The sequence below is a fragment of the Nematostella vectensis genome, chromosome 6, assembly GCF_932526225.1.
Source record: "Nematostella vectensis chromosome 6, jaNemVect1.1, whole genome shotgun sequence".
NCBI lineage: Eukaryota > Metazoa > Cnidaria > Anthozoa > Actiniaria > Edwardsiidae > Nematostella > Nematostella vectensis.
The window spans coordinates 15,055,695-15,078,476 of record NC_064039.1 but is presented as its reverse complement, the minus strand read 5'-3'; the positions used below and the strand labels follow the sequence as shown (position 1 = coordinate 15,078,476).

Below are 22,782 nucleotides of genomic sequence, written 5' to 3'. Positions count from 1 at the left end.
GGGAGAGTGAGTTTTCTTATAAAAATCTGACCACCTCCGAATTAACAAAAAGGGATTTTTTTTATGCCTTTGCAGTATCTCCACAGATCGTTTATTGTCGGATTTGGCTACAAAAGTGTCTGACTTATGGATTAATGACATACCAATGTGATCTAGCTTATGCTTTATAGTTTTGTCGACAAATAGCACGTCTATTGAGAACCGACAGTGGACTTTCGGCCGTTGTAGTGGGGGGGCTGTTTGCACCCCCCCCCCCCCCCCCCTGAAAACGGGCCTGCTCGCCCCCATATCAATAGTGGGGTGACCTTCAACCCCGCTCGGTCAGTCTCTGGAGGCCTGGGTGAAAGGGCTTTTCGAGATAATCCGTTGGGACAATGTTTTATATGAACAAATACAAAGGAAAGAGCGATCCTTGCCTCCCGCCCGCCAGGAAAAGACCAACTAGCCAATGGCAATACCTTGTCATTATTATTAATCATCGTTGACATTGTATCCACGTTTATTGGACAACCATGCTGCGAAATGAGTCCGCCCACGTATTATTTTTTATATCTAATCGTCAAGAGGTGACATGCTAAGACAAGGAGTATGTATGGATAAAGCCTCCCCCGCAGGCGTCTCGGGTGTATTCAAGAAAGAGTGGGGCCTGGGTTAGTGAAAAAAGCCCCCTCTACTCTTCCTGTTCCGTTTTAACTCGCCACAGGAACCCCAATTCATAAAAAAATACAAAAACACTCGAGATGCCTGCGGGGAGGCTAGTGTGACATGACGGCGATTTGTCTATTTGTGGCACAACAGCAATTTAATGCCTGCCTAGCCATGAACAAGTGGCGGTACGTTACCGGTGATGTAACGGTGTGTCACGCACGTCACAGCATGTCGTAAATAATGTGATGCCAAAGACTGTCACGACTGTGTGATGTCTCATCACGGAAGTCTAATGATATGTCACGTCACGCCATGTCAATACATTTTGTATCACGTCACGGAAATCCAATGATATGTCGCTTCACATGTCTTTGCTGTTATGTGACGCATCACGCACATTTAAGCATGACACGCCACGTCATGTCAAAGCCAAGAGTTTGCACGTATTTTCTGGATTTCGGAGCCTGCTCAAATCTTTTTTTTTTTTAATTTTGTGCACGCTCCAACCCCCTCCCCCCCCGGCGCATCTGATAACGTCACGGGCATTATGCAACATCAGCACCGACCAAACCTCAAGACGATAATGCCTGGTGCACACTAGTGACATAATGGCATAAGCGCGTGCACCCTTATGTTCATATGTTTACCTGTGAATGGTTCGACATTTCGACATAAGCCCAACATAACGACAGGAACATTACGACATAAGAGAAAAAAAAAACAGGTTTTTCTATTATGTCATTATGTCCATGTCGTTATGTAGGGCTTAAAAGAGTGCGTGCGCCTATGTTGTTATGTCGTTATGCCACTAGTGTGCACTAGACATAAGCATGAACGTTATGAAGCTATCAATCGCGGCCCTCATCAGGTGTAAAGACCTGTTTTTGTTTGACATAAGTGAAAGCCCCATTGACCACAGACCACGGGGAGGATTATGCTCGTTTGACGGGGCTGAGAAGAGAACCCGAGAGTTTAAATTATGCGTAGACGCTACATGAACATCGATAGAGGCAACAAGTAGCGATACAAGATACAAGAAGGTAAGACGCAACGCGGGCATGCTAAGGAGTCTTTCTCTTATTCAATTTTTATTTCACAAGTCAAATAGCCCGATCTTTTCAACAAAAAAGTCTCATTGGAGGAGAAAATAGAGTTCTGAAGTAAGTATAAGGACCAAAGATTCGGTCAAGCTTTTAACTCGGGTGTTCATGTGTAACCCTCGGTGCTACCAAATGAAATGAGAATAAAACGTTCCCGGAAATATTTGGAGAATTGACGCAAAGAATCCACATGGGGCCAAACGGCTTTCAGAACCATAATTTTGCATTTTTGAAATAATACCAAGAATGTGTAATAGTGATTTATTCAATCAGCAGTATACCATGGCATATATTGGCACTCTTTAATCCACCCACAAGGTTCCTATTCCGCTCAGGCTAAGGTTAGTAGCTAACTGCCTAAATCCTCCATTTCATTTTTTGTTTCTTTTCAAGCACAGCCATGGACTACTCCTACAACTCATTAGACAACTCTTCTCATGTTGTATTCCTTGTTCGTCGCTCCAATGTAACGTTGAGGCCTGGAACCGACTCACAGTATTGGCTGCTGTCAATCTTCGTCCCCGAAGCTGTTGCCATAGTAGCGGGGAATATCCTGGTGCTAATGGCATTCCTGGGCTCACCCATACTGCGCAAGCGCAAGAATTTCCTACTCGTCAATCTTGCAGTGGCTGATGGGCTTGTTGGAATGGTTTCTATGGTGATTTTCCTGACAATCAACTTTGCGGGGAGTCGCAGCTTTTCAAGTTTTATGCTGGTGAGTAGAAAAAGCTAATAGAGTGGTTTTCAAAATCCCGTGCAACAAAATGTAATTCTTAAAGTGTAATAGTCAAGCCAGAACAAAAGAGAACAACTAAAAAAACTTAATAGCATTTCACGGGGTTTTGAAAAGCACTCTATATCCGCTTAGTTCGATCCTAAGTCTTGTACACGAACGATGAATACACACTTGTTTTCTCAAACTCTGAAAAATTTGCATTTATGAAGTAGGGCTTTTCGTGTGTTGGAAATACCTATTAAAAGGAACCAGGTATGCCGTGATACGGAAGCAGTTAAAGAAAATTACGGTTGGTCTCGCTATAGTCAATTAGAGAGAAGGCCCACAACGTCGGTGAGCTCCCTGTGGTCAGACCAGGCTAAAACACACAGATGGGGTCCCAAGTGGCCATTACTAGCTAGGCTACAAGGGCCATTTGATTACGCGCGCATGCATTTCTGGCCGGCTTTGCGTCCTGTTGGGGGCCGCATTTTATGCTATTTCACGTCCTAGTCAGGGCGCTACGCCGGCAAAAATCAGCGTGCGCGCGTTATAGAACGTGCTAGGCGGCGTCCTCTTTCCTGCGTCGTGGATGTGAAACGCCCTTATATATTCCCTTTCCTTTTTCTGTGTTCACTAGGTCTATAATCTGTTTACGCGGCAAGACGTGTTTTTTTGTGTTCACTAGGTATATAATCTGTTTACGGGGCAAGACGTGTTGTTTGGCAGCGCTTCCATCTTCGCCTTGACATCTGTAGCTTTGGAGCGTATGTACGCCACCATGTACCCGCTGAAGCATCGCGTGCTCAGTAGAAGAGCGTACTTCGCGTGTATAGCTGCAGTCTGGAGTCAAGCTTTATTATTATCTCTATTTGCTGTATTTACCAGCATGGAACTCTTCATGGCCTTCATGTTACCTTCAATTCTACTCTCACTTTTCACCGTATCAGTTTGCTATTCCCTTATATGGTATAGAATTGTACAAGCAGGCTCAATTAAAGGGCAGAACAGACAAACAGATGTCACGCAAGTGGTATCTCGTGAGCGTGACCGAAGATTGACTGTCACGCTAGTTATTATAACAGTGCTCAGTTTAATCACGTGGCTACCTTTTCAACTTCTGAATATTTTGTTAGGAGCTGGTTGCCAGTGCCCAGTATCCCACGTTGTTTTGTGGGTCACCAAGTTCTTGCAGTATGGAAATTCGATCGTCAACCCTGTTGTCTACGCGCTAAGAATGGCGGGATTTCGCAAAGTTTTACGGAAGCAGTTTGCCTGGGCAGCGGCTAAAAACGATATGCAAGTTCAGAGCCCGACCAGGCGCGAAGACAGGACTTCGACTACTGCCGTGCCAAGGGGAAGTAGGAAGGAGTCTGTGACGCAGGAACACGCCCTTTAACCAGCTAAGAACAGTTGGGTTGAAGTAGCGCGGTTTACGAGGTATCTAGAAAATGGGAGGTGAAGTAAGCGCCCCCCCCCACCCCCTGCGCCTCCCCGTCCACCGTCGACAAACGGCTTTGCGACTACGCAACAAGCCCGCATGTAAACATGGGTAAAAACCACTAAAGCGCACACCAAAATCATGTCTAATAAACAAGGTTTTTCTTTGCCTGATAACTTTCTCATTGTGTTGAATTCTTACTAGCTAAATAATCACTTAGTGACATGTACAGCACAGTGTGTTCAGTTTTGTTCTTGGTTTTGGGAGACTTGGGAGATTAAGATTTAAAACAGTTTAATTAAACCACCTTTAAACTGGTTAAAGTGCTGATGTGAATGCGGTATTAGACGCTCTACAGTGGCTAATATATGGAGCTAGGCGCTTCAGTGGGTTTTACCCATGCTTACATGCGAGCGTAGTCGCAAAGCCGGTTGACGACAACCTTTTGTCAAACGACTATATGTGAGTGCTTAGGGACACTCTCCTATCCCTAATAAGGGCATCCATTCTTTACTGAAACACATTTAGATAAGAACCACGGGTGCTGGAACCTCTCTGACACGGACACTCGGAAACTCATTCCATGAAGCAATGAGCAGTAGTCTCCAACGAATTCGTTGTGACCTCGTTCTGTTAGACATTTCGGGGGTAGAAGATCTCCATCAATCATCTAACTTTGGCTAAAGGTAACAACACACGAGATTAAATAACGTTATTTTCTTACTATAAAATTTGTTTTCACAAGTTTACATATAGCCTATCACGACTACAATTGCCGGTAAATAGTGTGTATTAAAGACATCCTCGCAAAACGTATTTATCATCTATTAAATGGTATTTAATTAAAATCCTTTAGAACCAGAACCCCCTACTTAGTTCCCACAAATCCATATATAATGTACCATGACTATGTATTATGTGTCAGTAACTCATGCATATAAAAACTCGGTTATACAAATTTACCATCTGCTACTACTGCCAATGCGCTTTATAGCGAAGAACAGCGAGACCATGAGAAGCGCGCAGAGAAGCTTGGGTAATAGTAAGAAGGGGGGGGGGTGACCCTTCTCTTGGACCATGGCCCTTTGCGCCATTTTCCTGTTTATTATAGTCTTCAGTAGCGGTTATAGGGGGAGGGTTTATGCCCCCCTTTACGCTGCTAAAGGAAATAGTTATGTTAAATAGATGGTGAGTGTTCTTCTAAATTGCACACCCCTACACATCTATTTTGCTGCGATTTTTTTTAACAACATGACCAATAAATGGTGAAGTTAGAGTAGCATTAAGTTGAAAAAGTATTTCTTGTTTTAGAAAAACCCTGATTAGTGCACATGCTCTTTTTAAAGCCAAATGTTAAAAGCCAAAAAAATAATCCCCACCCTTTGTCATTGAGAGCCCCTCCCTTCAGCGAAAAGCTAGATCCGTCCCTGGTCTTTTCTTTGTCCTTTATACTTAAGATGCCTGTGGCCCGGTATGTGCTACTATACTTGATATAAATGGTATTCTAAAGATTCTGGAACAGACTTGTACGTGATTCAGTTTGTCACTGATACCCCCTCCCTTCAGCGAAAAGCTAGATCCGTCCCTGGTCTTTTCTTTGTCCTTTATACTTAAGATACCTGTGGCCCGGTATGTGCTACTATACTTGATATAAATGGTATTCTAAAGATTCTGGAACAGACTTGTGCGTGATTCAGTGTGTCACTGTTGGCTACATCCTGAAAATTGAAATATCTTATCGTATTGAGAAACATAATTATCCATGGACTATTTTACAATTTAGCAATGAAATGGAAACATATTGTAGAATTTCACAATGGTTTAACAGGATGTAGTTCGTTATTGAAGAGTACGCCTTACGTGCATGAGTTTTTGCGGTACTAAAAGATCCTTGACAAAAGTCGGCTCCAGAACCGATGTTCTTTTTAAATATTTGTAAATATTTCTATCCCCTTAAAAAAGGTTCAATCTGCTAAAAGATTGTGTACGATTATGATGAACACATGGGTACACTGAATTGATAACTGAATTGTTTTTCGTGTGTCAGGGTTAAACAAAATTATAATATGGTTTAAATACTGTGATAAATATGTATTTCTCGGATAGTCACTCTCCCGGAAACTCTGGTTAAGGGGATTCCCAACCCCTGGAAATAAGACCATAACTTTCCCCATCCCCAACACCAGGATTTTCAATTTTCTCCATGTGGGGAAGTATGTGTGCTTTTTTCCCTTGGAATACCTGCCTAATCAAGTCGGATTATCTATATAATTCGAAGTATTAATTATTCCAAACCAAGTTTTTTCTTTTGTCTTCTGTATGAGTCGAATCTTGTGAAAGCGTATTCCTGAGCAAAAAAGGAAGACATTTCCATTAAACAACCTTAAAAAAACGGGTGGCCCAGTTGTGACATGATCAATTGCAGCCTTAAAACTATTACGTAGAAAGAGTCTATGTTCCCCTCCCCACAATTACGACATAACGAACTTACAAGATATCCAAATTCAATGTTCGACATCTTTGCTTGAACTACTGACCACATGCCCCAGAAAAAGTTCGATACCAAAGCAAATCTATGAAAAAAGGCATTCAAAATCATTAACATTAATAATTTGACTAAGTTAATTTCCCTCCCATGATACGCCTATCCCGTAACCATCAGTTGGAAGATAATAAAGATGATAACAACAGCACACATCTAGGCAGAGCCCTTCCACTGTAGTGGCAACCGAAAAAGGTTGACTGTTCGTTTTTTTCAGGAACCGGGAGATTTTATCTATTCCTTGAGTAACCCCACCCATCTCTTAGCAAAATCCGACTGTTATTAACATTGCATTTCATCAAACACTTCCAACAATTAGTAAAGTACGGTATCTTTGTATTTTATCAAGTACTGCCATCAGTGAGAATTCTATGATACCTTTGTACCTCAACAAGTACTGTCAACAGTGAGAATAGCACGCAGGAAGGAATGCTGACAATGAGTATTGCATGTTACCTTTGTACTTCATCAACTACTGTCAAGAGTGAGAATACTTCGTTACCTTTGTACTTCATCAAGTACTGCCACGAGTGAGAATACAACGTTACATCTGGACTTCATCAAGTACTGCCAACAGTGAGAATAGTACGTTACCTTTGTATTTCATAAAGTACTGCCAAGGGTGAGAATAGTACGTTACCTTTGTACTTCATCAAGTACTGCCAAGGGTGAGAATACTGCGTTACCTTTGTACTTCATCAAGTACTGCCAACAGTGAGATTACTACGTTACCTTTTTAATTTTTAAAGTACTGCCAACAGTGAGTATTGTACGTAACCTTTGTACTTCATCAAGCACTGCCTGCAGTGAGAATACTACGCTACCTTTATAATTTTTAAAGTACTGCCAACAGTGAGTACTGTACGTAACCTTTGTACTTCATCAAGCACTGCCAGCAGTGAGAATACTACGCTACCTTTATAATTTTTAAAGTACTGCCAACAGTGAGTACTGTGCGTTACCTTTTGTATTTCATTAAGTACTGCTAGCAGTGAGTAGGGCATACAGTATTACCTTTGTACTTCATCAAGTAACTCTTGTTCTTTAGGCGATATCTTATCCTGGCTGTGGCAATTCGTCTGCTCTCCTAGATACGTTCTTATGAATAGCAACTACACAAAGTAAAAGGTTAGAAAATTAAAAGGAAACCGTCTGGGACAAACGCCCTATCATTTGATATTATCATATCTCGCAAAAAAAACTAGCAGTACACTTAACTAAGGCCCAATCAAAATTAATACAGTAGTCTTCTAATGACCAATTAGCTGTAAGAACGACATATGTATGGTCTTTTAACTTATCCATTTTCCTTATCATTTCCTTTCATTTATCAGGTTTTCTACTGATACATACCTGCTGTTCTAAAGAGGGAAATAGCTCGGGATTATACAAGTAGTAGGGCGCCTCTTCGTGTTTGTAGTCCCACATCCATTCATTAAAATGGTTAGCGAGATCAAAGCCTCTGTAGTTGTACCCACAGTACTCATAGTCAATAAATAGCAAGTCATACTGCTGCTGTCCCTCATTATCCACGTCTCTTGGCACAGACAGAATATTACCTGAAAAAGTAGACAACTTTGGGTTAAGTCAGTATTGAGAAAATATGAGTTGATAGAGAAAAAGATGTTCACATGATTTTAACTCCCGTCTTCTTTGCATGCATGTTCAATTACAAAAACAGGGGGGAGGGGATTTAGTGAAATTATCATCTTTCGATAATGGGGATTTTATGTTGAGATTGGAAAATGGTTTACAAGAGGAAATAAACAAAATAAGAAACAATGTGACGGGAGAAGAAAATTCAATTGAAATTCTTTCCCAACAAATTACAAACAATAAAAATTCTAAAACGAAAATAAAAATTGAATTATTAAGTTTTTGCCTTTGCTTCAAATAACCAACCAAAAAATGGCTAAAAGGGATTGTCTAAAAAATTAGTTAGGCCACATTGTCACCAGTTTACTTCCGGAGGTCCGACGGAAACCTCAAAAGTCAAAAGACAAAATAATCTATTAGAATCCGAGATATTAAACAGGCCATCCGCTCTAAATTTTCAGTTACATCATCAAAGAAACTTCCAATAGACACACTGCTTTCAATTTTGTGAAATATTTTTCGTGTTTTCCGTTAAAAATCATAGGATATTGTTAAGTAATCGACCGGAAGTAAACTGGTGACAATGCGGCTTTAAGGCAGGTACACCCCTGCATGAACACTAAAAAACAGAAAGAAACAGATAAAAACAAACAAAACATTGTTGGTGTTATACCTTCCTGGATGTCTTGGTGGCAAAAGAGGATGGGTCCTGCTTTAGACTCTGCTATATTTCTATAACAAATAAAACAAGCAGATAAATGTGATGTGCAGAGAAGCGACCACAACTTATCTGACTTAACTTATTCATCTTATCTTAACATATTATGTTATCCATACCTCATAATCTTGTACTCATTATCTGCATCAAAGGTTTTAAAGAATTTCTTCAGCCTCAAAGCATCCTCACTATTTTCATTTGAAAATATTTCAGCATCTCTCATAAGGCTAGAAATAATAAAGAATGCTTACATTATTTATTACAATACATTGAAAATACATGATAATTTACCATTAACTAGGGTTTCACTAAATATCTGAGATGTAGACAGTAACAAGTGACTGTTGATTGAAGGCAAAATTATTGTGCTTGGGTTTCATTAGGTCCCAGAATCAGGTAGAACTGCCGACTTTCCACCGATTTAGTTGATCTAAATTTTATTTCAACTAATAAAATAAGATAACTTCCATCCCCTACTTAATCAATATCCACTGCCTCCTCTGAAACTTAATGAAACCCCTGTGTTGAAATGGAGAAAAAGTGTGTTTGTTACCATAAGAAAGAAATGGATGGCATTCCAAAAAAAACAATCTGATGGATTTTAAGGAGGCAACCTCACCAGTTTACTTCCAGTTGATTACGTAACAATCTTGTTTGTTTATTGTTTATTTATTTTACTATAATAATAATAATTGTTGTCATATACATATATTCTTATTTCAATTGGTAGGAGGACTAGACAAAACCTAACAGGCTTTTACAAGTAGTCCACCTTTCTAAAAGGATCATATAATTTTCATTAAAGGTATCAAATTAGCTACATGTACAATCATATAATTTCATGACAAATAAGTTTAAGTTATCTCGTATCACTGCACATATGCCAATGATTTTTAACTGGAAATGCAAAAGATATTTCAAAATTGTAAAAGCAATGTGTCTTATGGAAGTTAGGGCGGCTGGAATTTAGAGCGGATAGCCTGTTAAATTGGATTCTAATAGATTATTTTGTCTCTTGTCAGTTGAGGTTTCTGTTGGCCCTCTGGAAGCAAACTGGTGTGATTGCCACTTTAAGTGCAATCTCCAGGCATCGCGCATGCCAAAACAATACCCTTACTGTATATCTAAAGAAGATACATTTATTCTCCTACTTGGGCCAATTTATGTTGAACATTGAACTCAGCGAATAAAATATTTCTAACCTTAAAATTCAAAATTTTTAAAATGTTTCTACAGACCGTTGTGTTTTTTCATCAAAAAAGTTAAATGGCAGGCGATGATCAGCTAATAATTTGATTTGCTCTATCCCCTTTCTCCACTTAAAAAACACTTTGACCTCTGTCGAAACTTGCAGAATTTTCTGTTGCTACAGGTAAAAATTCATGTGGCAGTTATATACGTCTTTTGATATTTGAGCAGGAAAACATTGCTTTTTCCTGCCTAGACAAAATTAGCCCCGATCCCAGCACTTGTCTAATGCCCGGGCGTGTGTCAGCAGCGAGATAAGTTCAAAGAGAAGGTGAGCTGTCAATCAATCATGTCTCATACCAACATCACAAAATTGGCCGTAACTAGGCAGGTTTTGAACAATGGAATCGAGCGTTGTTTCACTCCCTTCTTATTTTATATAGAACCTAAATACGAAGATAGGGCTCTGGCTTGTCACGAACACTAAAGAGGCTATGGTTACACGGTACCGTTGTTCGAGACTTGAACTGTTGAAAACAACGATCGCTAGGGTTTTTAGACAAGAGAATAGAAATATAACAAGAGGCAACTAAAAGGATTTCGTTGACTCAGAGGGCAGGGGACATTTTGGATTATAAAGTTAGAAATATTTTATTCGCTAAGTTCAATGTTCAACATAAATTGGCCCAAATTGGGAATTTATTTTGTTTATTTTATAAAGAAATCGCTGACAAAGTATCCTAATTCCCTCGCTTAAGTCTAAAAAATTGTGGCCTGTGCTGTCTTTACTGTATTTGTTAGGGGTTGTATATGCATATGCATTGTACCTTTCACATCTTTCCCAAAACCACTTAGGATTTTTCCCCAGTGGTAAACTCAGACCATGAAATTCCCTCAACTTTCTTGCAATCTTAACAGAATTTTCTGCAGATCTTATCTCAGCTACAGTTAAAGATTTTGCCTAAAAAAGAATGTACGAGTTGAGAATAAGCAATAATGGGAGCAATCTACAGTTCAAGGACATCATATCATCATTTTCAAGGAAACTTACTTGTAAAAATTCTTCAAGCCGTCCTTCGGGAAAAATAGCATAAAGTTTAGGTGCAATCTTTTTCTCAGCAAGGAGAGCAAACACAACATTCTCTGCTACTAAAGAATGGATGTTACTTATTAGTTTTCCAACCAATCTTCCATATATTCTAAACAGAACTTTGCGAACTTCTTGTTTATTCTCAGCGAAGTGTTCTGGAAGGTTACAGATGAAAATCTCATTGGAGAGGCCACCACTGGAAAAAGAAAGGACACACAGAACTTGCTTAGAAATTTAATTGAGTTGCCACTGAGAATTGTTAATGAGAAAATATTGGCAGACCAATGACAGACCATGGTTACCATCTTACAACTACAGATAGCACAGCAAAATGTGGTAATCCATGCAAGTAAAATCCAGGAAAAAACAATTCTATATTGACAATACACCAAAAACTGGTATTGCCAAATTTTCGTCTCTATTAAGATTTCTTCAGGGCAGACTGAAAAAAAAAATCACTACAAAAAGCAGTTTTTTTTTACAAGAACAAAATGTGAATGCTATGGCCACCAATGCATTGTTGTCGTTTTTTTAAGAGTTCTGCAATAACAATCCCAAATCCCTTTTAATTAAAGTTAGCCAGCTAATGATTCAGCTATTGTTAATCTGCCGTTTTATTAATCATCCCATAGCATATACTGATATAACAATCACAGTTTCAGTAATTATTTTAATATAGAATAATATTTTATCAAGCGCTAAACAATATCAAGGAGGTTGACTTTAAAATGAAATTCTTTATTCAGCAGAATGACTGAAATAAAATTAGAATTTATCCTGAAATGCAAAAGAAAAAAACAATGACAAAAAACTTCACAACAGCAGATGAGAAATGGTCCTTAAAATTTCACAGTTTCCCTCGAAGCTTCATTTCTCGGCCAACTGTTTATTTTTCGTACCATTTCTCATCTTTGGACATTTTCCGCTGATGCCAGTGGCCAGAAGGGGTTATTTACTAAATAACAACAACCTCCGGGAAGCACCAAAAACTAAAAGCAATGAAATTGAAAATATCACATTAAGCCAGGAAAAAACCCACACAGGAGCAACTATAGAATACAACGCCAATTGGACTTTGCAACTTGATTTCTATAGAACGGCACAATAAATACAATACACATTAACAGATATATTTCTTCTAAGCATTCGTATAAAAATTAGGACACTTTTGTTAAAGGCCCATAAGCAACCAAGCCTTTATCAGATTGAGGCTCTATTTTAGTGCTACGCTAATATAGAAAGTCTACAAATTGTTTGAAACTTTTAAGAAACCACTTCTATTGTTGTTAAAATCGTGTCAAAATTGTCAATATGCGGCTCAATGTTTTAAATAGTTATTACTTTTACAATAAAATCTGGCAAATAATTTATCTAAGATTTATCTATATGCTGGCATTTATGCGATGTCATATGGAAGAAGTCTCACCACCAGGTAACCGGAAATTAAAGTATGTAAAAAGTTTGTGAAACTTGTATTAATCGTTCACTGACGTCCAAGAACAATACAGAATTCCTTTTGCATTTTATGAGTATATTTAACACAAGATAAGAACAATCTTCGCTTTTTTGCGTTTGCGTTTGTGTTGGTGCCAGTATCGGGAATCTTGTGCGTTTTGCGAGATAACAATCACAACGACTACAATGGAATTTGGGTTTAGTTTTCATGGAAGTCAAAGTTTTTCAGACTCTGAGGAACTCATTCACATATAGAGGGAATGAAAATATCAGGTTCGATTCAAAGGTAAGCCTCGATGTAACCCTGAAAATGCAACAGGAACAAAAAATATGTAGTAGTTTTGCAGTGAGTCGAATTTGCAAATCATAGCAACGAAATATACAATGTGGATTTCTTCACCAGCGAAAACAAGATGAAACACGTACCTTGAGTGTCGGTAGTGAATAATTATGCGTATTATAGTCCTCCAATCAAATCGCTCGCAAGACAATAGCGCTGTTTCAAAACAACAACTATCGCTTTGGTTGCCAATGGGGCTTTAAAGGAGGCATTAGCCTTTGTATGTGGCGTTGAATTTCTACAGTTTAGCCTTCTACTGTACTTACGATTTGCTTAGCCGGTATTTAAGAATATCCTACTTACGTGAGCACTTTAAAACCAAATTCATTCAGAGACACTTCACTCCAGCTTCCTCCAAGATATTCACCACAAAGTTTATGGGCCTGGATCTTACGTTCTTCCAAAGAAAAGACTTTACTTTTAGAAGAAGAAGGACTAGCCGCCATTGTTATGGTGTGCGCCTTGTACTTTGAACCAGGCCACCTATGCTGCACAGGAAACCCGTGACACATTCGGGTGCAAAGGTCGACAAGTAAGAGCGATAGTTAAAACAGAGACTTCTTGAGAAAAAAGAAGGAACGGAAATGATAACTTATCGGCAATATAAAAAACAGTTATGGATAGCTAAATGACATGCGTTTTGAACCAGTCGAATATACTACACAGGAATCCCATGAAACGAATTCCATGGAGAGTTGAGTAGCCGCGTGGTTAATATGACTATGATTACCGATTTCTAGCAAATGTATCCAGGAGATAAGATATTAATGTTTTGCGTTCCTTATCCTATACGACTCATGTTGTTTTAGGTCTTTGCCTTTGCCCCCTTTGCCCTTTCCTCCGGGAGCACCGGGTGCCCTGTGTATTCTCCCAGTCTTTGAGCCCGTTGTTGTCATTTGATTCAATTCATTTGATACTCCAATTATGTTGTCGTCCGCGAGTCGATATACCTCCAAGCAAGCATGAAACACAGTACAATGTAGAAGCAGTAAATCTTTCTGCTATTTGCTTTATATCCAAAGAGGATTGGTAAATTTGTTAGATCAGCATGGCGACCGAGTGTCCGTCCGTTCTCCTCTTGCGCTCATCTTCTGATGACCCTAAACAGGACAGGTACCACATGGTAAGTTCTGTCTATATTACGTTTTCCAGGTTTTATGAGGTGTTGTTTTGAGTTCGCGATTTATTAACAAAGATCCACGTAATAACCATTTCTAAAGAAGAAGAAGAAAAACCTTTCTGGCTCTATTTGTAAGGGACGGACCATACTTTCATCTGGGCTGAAAACAACCAGTCCAGGGGTGGGCGGTTTTTTGTTTGCTCGAATTTGTTTCGGTAGCTTCAGGTTTGCATGATGTTTGTTTCTTGCTGCACAAAGCTTTGTGGATGTAAGATCGGCCTGCACAAATTTTCTTTTTATATTTTTTCCTTGCAAGAATCTTTTTTGCTTTTGGGCACCCATCACTTTTCTACTGGGTCCATCCCTAAGTGCTAAATAAGTTTTTTTTTTTGCTGTTTATTTTGCTGCTAAAATCCTGATAGTGCACTATCAATAAAGTCACATGATCTCTCAGCACAAGTCCCCTATTGGTGGTAAAAAAATGGTTTCAGTTGATTATATTCACTCATGATCTTGTATGGGAAATAAAAGGCTGGTAAAAGTTTTGTTAGTTAGGGGTCGTCCACAACACAGATTCAAAAGTATCCGGATTAGTTTCGCTGAAAAGGCATCACTTGGTTCGGGTCCACACTATCGTTTTTGCAGCATTTTCGCCTGGATCCAGCCGTCCACACTAACACGGATTAAAACGTTTGAAAACACTGAAAGGTACATACAGGGTGACATCATTTCTATGGGTATGTGCATGCTCAAAGCAGCGGGCACCTGCGATATGACGCCATCGTTTTCATTTTGATACAGATTCGATGGTCCACTACCCCCCGCTATGTAGCAAATGACATAAAAGGTGTATGTGATCTTGAATTAATGATTTAGGATTTGGTATTAATCAAGATCACAAACATGTTTCTCTTTTTCAAACAGGAACTGAGAAGCCATGGTTTCCAGTGCACTTCAATCCCAGTGCTCTCTTTTGAATTTGAAAATCTTGACAAATTGGAGAAAATGCTGTCAGAGCCCACAGAATATGGAGGTACAGCTCTAATAAAGTATTTTTCCCTTTTTTCTTCACCACAAAAGGAAATCTATTTTTTAACCAAACCCCAAGGCACAGTAAAAGGGCGTAAGTGCTTCCCCCATTTTTCAAATAAATAGGAAATTGATTGTAACAGCAATTACCAATTACCATATTACTAGACAAGAAGAAAAAAACATTATCAGGTACCCCTAATTGCACAGGGAGCAGCAGTTTAGTTACCTTGATTTTGAGAAAAGCTCTGCAGAACTGTCCCAGCAACATATGTAACAAATACTATTTGTCTGTTTAAGGAAGTGTGGTACACATTTTGTGCTAAACAAGGGAGTGGTGAACAATTTTGTTTGAATATTTTTTTTATTAATGCACCACTGTTTCACAGAAACAGCGAATCATCTGTGTACAATGTCTCAGCTTGTTTAGCTTTCTATTTGCTGTTTCTAGTTGTTTAAGCATTAGGCTAGCATTGGCTTAGGTATTGGTGTTAGCATTGTCATTTTCTAACATTTAGCAAACTGTGCTTGCATGATTTCTATAGAACAGCGCAATAAATACAATGGAATTGCAAATAAATACAATGGATGCATAAATAAATACAATACAATGCTGGAATTCCACATACCCAATACCCAAGCCAATGCTAGCCCTAATGCTTAACTGTCAGGGACGGAGAATTCCAATGGAGAGAGGGGGGCAAAGGTTTCAAAAAAGGAGGTGGGGATAGTTTGATTGTTCTTCTGTGAATTTCGTTATATTTCTTGTTAATTTTAAGCCAAATATCTGAAAAAAGTGTGGAAGGGGTGGAGGTGATCTGTGTCTGACCTCCAAGCAAGGTGCCACAAGAAATCTGTTTAAAGTATAGAAGATATAAAAGATGTGGGGTAGATAAGCAGATAAGTAAGGAGAAGAGGAAAAGGGGCATGGAGAAAAGAAATGAGATAATACTTTTTGGTTCCTGAAAATACCTAACCCCATTTTTATAATGAAGCCCCTAAAAGAGAAATCCCCTCTGACATTGACACATACACCTGTCCTCAATGTTTTACTAGCCCATTTTTATTTTGGACTGACATTTATTTTCAATACATATACCCACTCCTCAGGCATTTTATGCCTCAACTATTGTCTATGTACAGCCATTTCTAGTTGCATGTCTCATGTAGCAAGGGCTGTCAGAATTTCTTTTTAGAACATAAAAACTGGTGGTGATAATTGCCATCATTTTTAGGCATCATCCTTACAAGTGCTAGAGGGGTTGAAGCCATGGAGAAGTGCATTGAAGAAAAGATATCCCTGTCTGGTGAGTTTTCTAGGCCTCCAATAATTTCTGCCCACTCTTAAAATCTTCAATCATTACATACCTAAAAAGTAACTATTACAAGGGCACCCAACGACCATTTTCAAATATCTGTTCGTAAGCAAGGTCACCTACGGATTTCAGGGTCGGCCTATAAAAGTCTACTTTTTTTGGAATTTGTATTTCTAGATCACCTATGTTTCTCCGGAAGAGAGCTGGATCACCTATGTTTTTTCAGAGTTGCTTTTGTTACCACCATCACCAATTTCGGGTACGAGATTCTTACGTCTGACATGCTTTAAAAAAAGGAACCCTCTAGTATTCTCGGGAGCAAGTATACAAGGGACATTAAATTTCCCTTAAGAATCTTAAAATCGCTAGGAGTTTCGAATGCCTTGGGATGAGTAACTAGATTTTTCGGATGGCTGTAATTTTGCCTAGAAAATCAGAACAGATAAAAAATATCTAGGAAAGCTCTATATTGTATAAAAATGACTGAAAACAAATAAAAACGGTATCTTAACTTATTTTAGGCTGGTTGTGAAATTATCGTCGTTGGGTGCCCTTGCTATTAGTTTTTATTTTTTAGCAGTCTGAGTGTACTGACTATGGCATCTAAAAAAAATTAAAAAAAAAATGGTGCAACATGTGAGATATAGTAGTTTGAGTAAAGACTTGATTGGTGAAACTTATTATAAGTTGCAAATTGCTGTCAATGGCCTCAATGAATTGTTATAAATTATGATCTCATGCATGAGCTCATTCAGTCATGTGCGATCTCATTTGAAATAGATAGGAGTGAGTGAGTGGGTGGGTGGGTTAGTGGGCGAGTGAGTGGGTGTGTGGGCGAGTAAGTGGGTGGGCGGGCGGATGAGCGAGTCAGTGAGTAAGTAAAATAAAGCTGGCCGTAAAAGGCCTGCGCCTCGAAAGCAGGTTAGCACTTATCCATGGATAAATATGGTTATCGAGACATTTGATTGGATAAGAACTTTTTTTATCTCTGGGTTAGCGTTAACCTGCTTTCTAGGAGCCTGGCCCTCGTCTTTTGTAGTAATTGAGTTTATTTTTACTCTAGTTTGGCAGGAATCATTCCAATTTCTATGGCAGAGGCTGCCTGTGTTTGTTGTGGGTCCAGCAACTTCTCAAGCAGGTACTGATTGTGTAATCTTTTATTTATGAAATCTTCTAATAACATGATTAATGACATTTATTTTACCATATCTTTATCAGCGAAGAAGAAGCTAGGCCTTGAGAGTGTTGGTCATCAGGCAGGAAGTGCAGAAATGCTAGCCCCCATGATACTAGAAGGTGAAGTGACTTTGTACAGTTAGAGAAATCTCATCATCCCTATTATCAGCATCTTTGGCATCATTGTTGCCTTAATCATTGTCACTGTAACCATTATCATCATTAACATTATACTGTCAATGAAATATAATGATGATGACATTGATATATCTTAGTTGTCATCATGACCTCACCTATCATTATCATTATATTCAACACCATCACCATCACCATGAATTTTGTAGGTCATTAAATGCCATCATTGCAGTGCTGGAACCAAAAGCATGGACATTTCTTAAGTGATTGCATACTTTCGAGGCCCTTCATCATCACTGCAACGAGTAGAATATTCAAAATATCTCCTGAATATGTTGTACAAATGAACTTGTTCTGTTCCTTTTTTTTTTCTAGACCTTAATACTTTAACCAACAACAACAGCAGTTTATTCGAACATTTGATAAACCAAACTCATATTTGCATTTGTATAGCATAAGCGCAGACATAACCACAAGGGGGTTATTTAGCTGTGAAAACCAGTCAACACAGCAATAAGCGCAAGCCAAAGTGAAAACGAAACACAAGGAAAATAAAAGAATAGCAAATTGATTATTCATGTTATGTGACTAAACTGGTCAATGAAATCCCGAACTTCTTGCTGGACCTTCAACCTTCATCCTTAACCCATTGACTCCTGACTATTTTTGAGCTGAATTTACAAAAAAACAGACTGAAAACAGTTTTATACATCCCGTCAAAGTCAAACACAGCTGCACCTAGTCAGCGGTATCCAAGCTTTCCAACAGTGCTTTGCGGTCCCCACTTTTAATCCCTCGTCGTTGTGCTGAAGCGAGCACAAGTTGATGGTTGCTTGTATTTTTCATGAAAAATACAGCTGTGAGCATATTAGGAGAGTGTCTCAGGACATCATGAAGCCTATTAGGGCATAATTGAGTGCTTTGCTTATGAATATTTGCAAGCAAAGGTGGATTCATGATGATTTTTTTCTTGTTTGGCTTTGCCTGGATGAGAAAATAATTTTCTAATGAATCACCACAGCTCTCCTAAATGCTGTCTTTTCTGAAATCAAATTGATTCCAGAATTGTTTACACTGCTATTCTGGGTCTGTATGACCTGGAATTGATTTGTTTGGCTTTGGGGTGAAAAGACTTAAAAACATCTGACTTTGGGGAGAGAAGTGTTGATTGGCCCTCCCCTCATGATTTTTTCCCTGGATCTCCCAGAATGCTTTGCAATCCGTAAAGGCATCCAAGTGGTCTTACAAGCCTTCAAGGAGTAGACATTGTGTTTTGATGCCATGGAAATGAACCTGGAGGATCAGAATAAAGGTATCTTTATACCTATATTTGTATATTTTTGTCTTGAACTGTGTTTGCTGATCTCTCTCCCTTGTGTGGTATTTTGAGCGTTTTATTGAGAGGGGTGATTCTGCTTTTCTTTCCTTGTTCGATTTGAAATTTGTCAAAGAACCTGTGCTATTATTTGGCTTAAGAGAAGTTGCCAACACCTTGGTTGGATGCATATCTTCAAGACCATTTATCCCTTAGACTGATGCCTGAGTATCTTCATCTTGTTGTGTTTATTTTGCATTTATGAATTTTTTGGGTTGTGGGTACTTCTCAAAGCCGGTACAGGCCGGTTGAGGGTTCAATGTGTTAAGATGGCGACCGAGTTTGAGGAAAAGTTTAGCGAAATAGTTAGAGCGTATCCAGTTCTTTATACCAAGAAATGCAAGGATTTCCAAGACCGCTAAAAGAAACGAAAAGCTTGAGAAGAGGTTACCCAAGAAAGGGGATAAAACAAGGTAAATTATTCTAGTTTTTATAAGTTTTTTTTACTCCTTGTTCTCCTAGAGAAGTTGCATTTGTTTGAATACATCCTTTTTATAAGAAGAAAAATCAGCTTTTCTAAGTCCGCCATATTGGATCAACTCACGTTATGGCATGGCACACAACTCGTTTTCTCTAAAAACAAAGCCCTTGTCCTTACGCTTATGCTTGCGCCACTAGTGAACACTAGCGAGACAGATTCATTTCAATGTAAGTTTCTGTCTGTCTCAGAAACTCAAACTTGATTCGATGCATCAAGTCTCTAAACTAAATCGGGGTCTGGGAAGAAAAATCTCATGTATGAAATAAAAGCTTTTGAAAGTGGAAAATGAGTAAGTACGCAGCTGCTTTGTCTCCTATTATCTTTGTTCTACAAAGGAGTTCTTTTGTCTCTATTCTTCTCGTTCTTTGTGTCGAGGTGCGGATATTGTTCATTTGCCCAGTCAACTTGCAGCTTGTAAGAGCTGCGTACTGACCCGAAAATGCTTGGAGACCCGCTCGTTTGTTATTTGATGCCTCGCTTGAATTCTCTAGTTGACCGATACTCGTCGGTAATTGTTGGAGTCCCTTGAAAGTATGCAAATACATTAGAACTGTCCATACTTTTAGTTCCAGCGCTGTAAATCCTTCTGCAAAATGAATTACTTTACAGCTGCCACGACTGACTTATCATAATTGTCATCATCCATTATTTAATTAGCAAACAAAGAAATAAACAATCAATATGTGGTGCAATCTATGTATGCCACAATAAGGCAATACTATGGCCATTCCCTGTTACTGTTCTAAACTTACCTGTCATTTCCACTTTAAGGTGCGCATCCCCAGACCAAGCCTTTTCTCTTTCCATGTGGTAACCTCAGAAAAGAAACCATTCCTACAGAAATGCAAAACGCAGGTGAGACCCAACACTGCTGGCTACGATATCGATAGTCAGGGACTGCATTGGTTTTCTGAGATGTCATGGTACCTCTTACTTCCTTAGTGCTGCAAAAAATGCATCATTATATAAGACATGCTAATGTTTACATGGTCTCATCCCTCTTTGGTACTCCTTGCTTTTAGGTGTCCCGTTGAAAGGCTTACAAGTCTATAAGACATGCAAGCACACAGAACTTGCTCAGAACCTCACATCTCACGTAGAGGAAAAGGTACTTAATATGTGATAACCTTTTATCGAGTATTACCAGTTTCCTAAACCTCAAACGTTTAATGGTTTGCAGGGTGTGCCATCAGTCATAGTATTTTTCAGCCCATCTGGTGTCCAATTTGTGCTATCATTGCTGACAGAAATATTTGGAGACTTTTCTGCTTTGAAGGTACGGTTTGCTGTGAATAAACACACCCTGAGAAAAAAGGCCACACCCTGAGAAAAAAGGCCACACTTCTGAAAAAAAATCTGGTCATCTTTTAGCCAGTCGGGGCCTTTATACCCCCCTTGGCCACCAAAACTTGGTGCTGTCGATAATATATGTCGATAATCGGTAGATAATATACCTATAAAATATAACATCTATTAGCATCTCGCTAGAAAATGCTTTGGCCATATCCATAATCACGGTACAAGACACTGCCAAGCATTAACACGCTGAGAAACTGTAAAGTTTGTTTACATTGTTTTAATGGTTAAAAAGTGCCATGTTATTCCCTTCTATCAACGTACACTTGACTTTCTGCCGTCAGCTTGTTGCGATTGGAGCGACTACGTCAGCAGCTATGATAAAGCACGGTCTTTCTGTGGCAGCAGTTGCCAAGCAACCATCTCCCAAGTCTTTGGCAGAGTGCATTAGTCAGTGCTTTTAGCCTCCTTCCATCCCCCTCTATTATCATGGTCTGTCTGTAGACTGATAATTAAAAGGAAACAATGATGTAGTGCGAAGCAGGTTAACAGAATAAGATGCATCATTTTAGTGTGCAGTATTTAGAAATATAATTGGTGAATACATTATTTAGTGGGATAGGTATAAGATTATTGTTTCATGTAGGGTTGACCTCGAATTAACCAACTTATTACATATATTATCATTAAGGGAAAGTAAAATGAAGTGAAATATGTAGCAACGCAAATAAATCTTTACTCGCTTGTACATTTGTTATTGTCGTATTGTAGTAATGGTATTTCTAGTTTTTTTCCCACTGTGATGTTAAAACTCAAATTCAAGTCTGAAGGTGGTGTTGGAAAGATTAATGTCTGATCGTTTTCTTGGACTAGAGATAAAAAAAAAGCCTTTAGCATATATGGGAGGGTGGATAAAAATGCAGTCTTTAAAATAAGTCTTTATACAAAAGGGTCAAGGAAATCCAATATAGCAATGAAAACATTATTTTTAATGCAAAGATATCTGGTGGCAGAGAGCTCATTTTTCCGAAAATTGTTCTCTTCGTTCTCTGTGCTTCACAAACAAGAAGATGATTTCATATGGCACTCGATACCCATTTGCGTCAAGAGGTAAAAAGATATTTTAACAATGTATAATACTAAGTATAACTACTTTCATAGTCACAACAATTAGATTTTTGCGTTTCAAAAAGAGATAGCATAGTTGACATCGGAAAACACTTTTAGAACATTGTTAGCTTAAAACTATTAAAAGAAAAAACGAACAAGATTTCAGATTTTTAAATTAGAATAACGCCCAATATACCACAATTTTGATAAATATTCAAAGAAAAGACGATAAAGAGATGAAAGGCCTGGAATAGTTGTACGTCTATTTTAACAGTGATAGACTATCTTATAAAAGAGTCTTGTCTGCTGCCTCACCTATCACAATAAACGTTAGTGCATTATCATACTCCGTACCCTTGAAGGAAGAAGCACTTTTCATTTTTCTGCTATAATTTAGTCTCTTACACTGCCGTAGTCCTAATTAGGCAGTCTCGTTTCTGATACCCGTATAGAGCGCCTGAAACATTACCATGGCGATGTTTCTCCTATTGTCTGTCGTCATTTATGTCTTTCGTTTTTGTTTCCAAATCTTTTAGTAAAGTGATTCAAAACGTTTTAGTGCAGTGTACTACGGTCCTGCGGTTTTTGCAGTCTGCATATCTATTCTCTACTATGATTTTGAGGAATTATACGCCTTCAAATAAGAATAAATAAGAATTGTCTTGTTCGTTTACCAGAGTATAAATATGGTTCACCAAAAACTGGTAGTCGACTCTGGAGTCGACTTCCGGATTTTGTTGAACCCTATTTTTAAATATGGTTGCACTCGGAGAATCCATGCATCGTAACACGCAGTGCTACATGGATATCAAATAAATTACCAAATAAGCGCAAAAATCTGGTTTTGTAAGCTGAAGCATTTATGTTTTTGTGCCTGTAGACATTAATAATTTTCAAAGACCAAAATTCAA

At 38.6% G+C, this 22,782-nt stretch overlaps 3 protein-coding genes across 3 annotated transcripts; 2 read left to right on the top strand and 1 right to left on the bottom strand.

Annotated features, from left to right (window-relative positions):
• The first annotated feature begins 2,148 nt into the window (after nt 1-2,148).
• On the top strand, nt 2,149-4,202 carry LOC5515108 (octopamine receptor beta-1R). Its single transcript, XM_001635196.3, has 2 exons — nt 2,149-2,463; nt 3,152-4,202. The coding sequence occupies exons 1-2, from the start codon at nt 2,149-2,151 to the stop codon at nt 3,860-3,862; spliced, it is 1,026 nt and encodes a 341-aa protein (XP_001635246.2). The 3' UTR covers nt 3,863-4,202.
• Nucleotides 4,203-4,612: 410 nt separating this feature from the next.
• On the bottom strand, nt 4,613-13,279 carry LOC5515116 (choline/ethanolamine kinase). Its single transcript, XM_032384844.2, has 9 exons — nt 13,137-13,279; nt 11,000-11,234; nt 10,776-10,909; nt 8,880-8,987; nt 8,716-8,774; nt 7,800-8,005; nt 7,461-7,558; nt 6,396-6,477; nt 4,613-6,251 (listed from the first exon to the last, which is right to left on the bottom strand). The coding sequence occupies exons 1-9, from the start codon at nt 13,277-13,279 to the stop codon at nt 6,189-6,191; spliced, it is 1,128 nt and encodes a 375-aa protein (XP_032240735.2). The 3' UTR covers nt 4,613-6,188.
• Nucleotides 13,280-13,382: 103 nt separating this feature from the next.
• On the top strand, nt 13,383-21,509 carry LOC5515153 (uroporphyrinogen-III synthase). The gene is made up of 9 exons (XM_032384846.2): nt 13,383-13,956; nt 14,878-14,986; nt 16,218-16,289; nt 17,362-17,436; nt 17,517-17,594; nt 20,237-20,320; nt 20,488-20,573; nt 20,646-20,741; nt 21,106-21,509. The coding sequence occupies exons 1-9, from the start codon at nt 13,882-13,884 to the stop codon at nt 21,223-21,225; spliced, it is 795 nt and encodes a 264-aa protein (XP_032240737.1). The 5' UTR covers nt 13,383-13,881; the 3' UTR covers nt 21,226-21,509.
• Nucleotides 21,510-22,782: the final 1,273 nt, after the last annotated feature.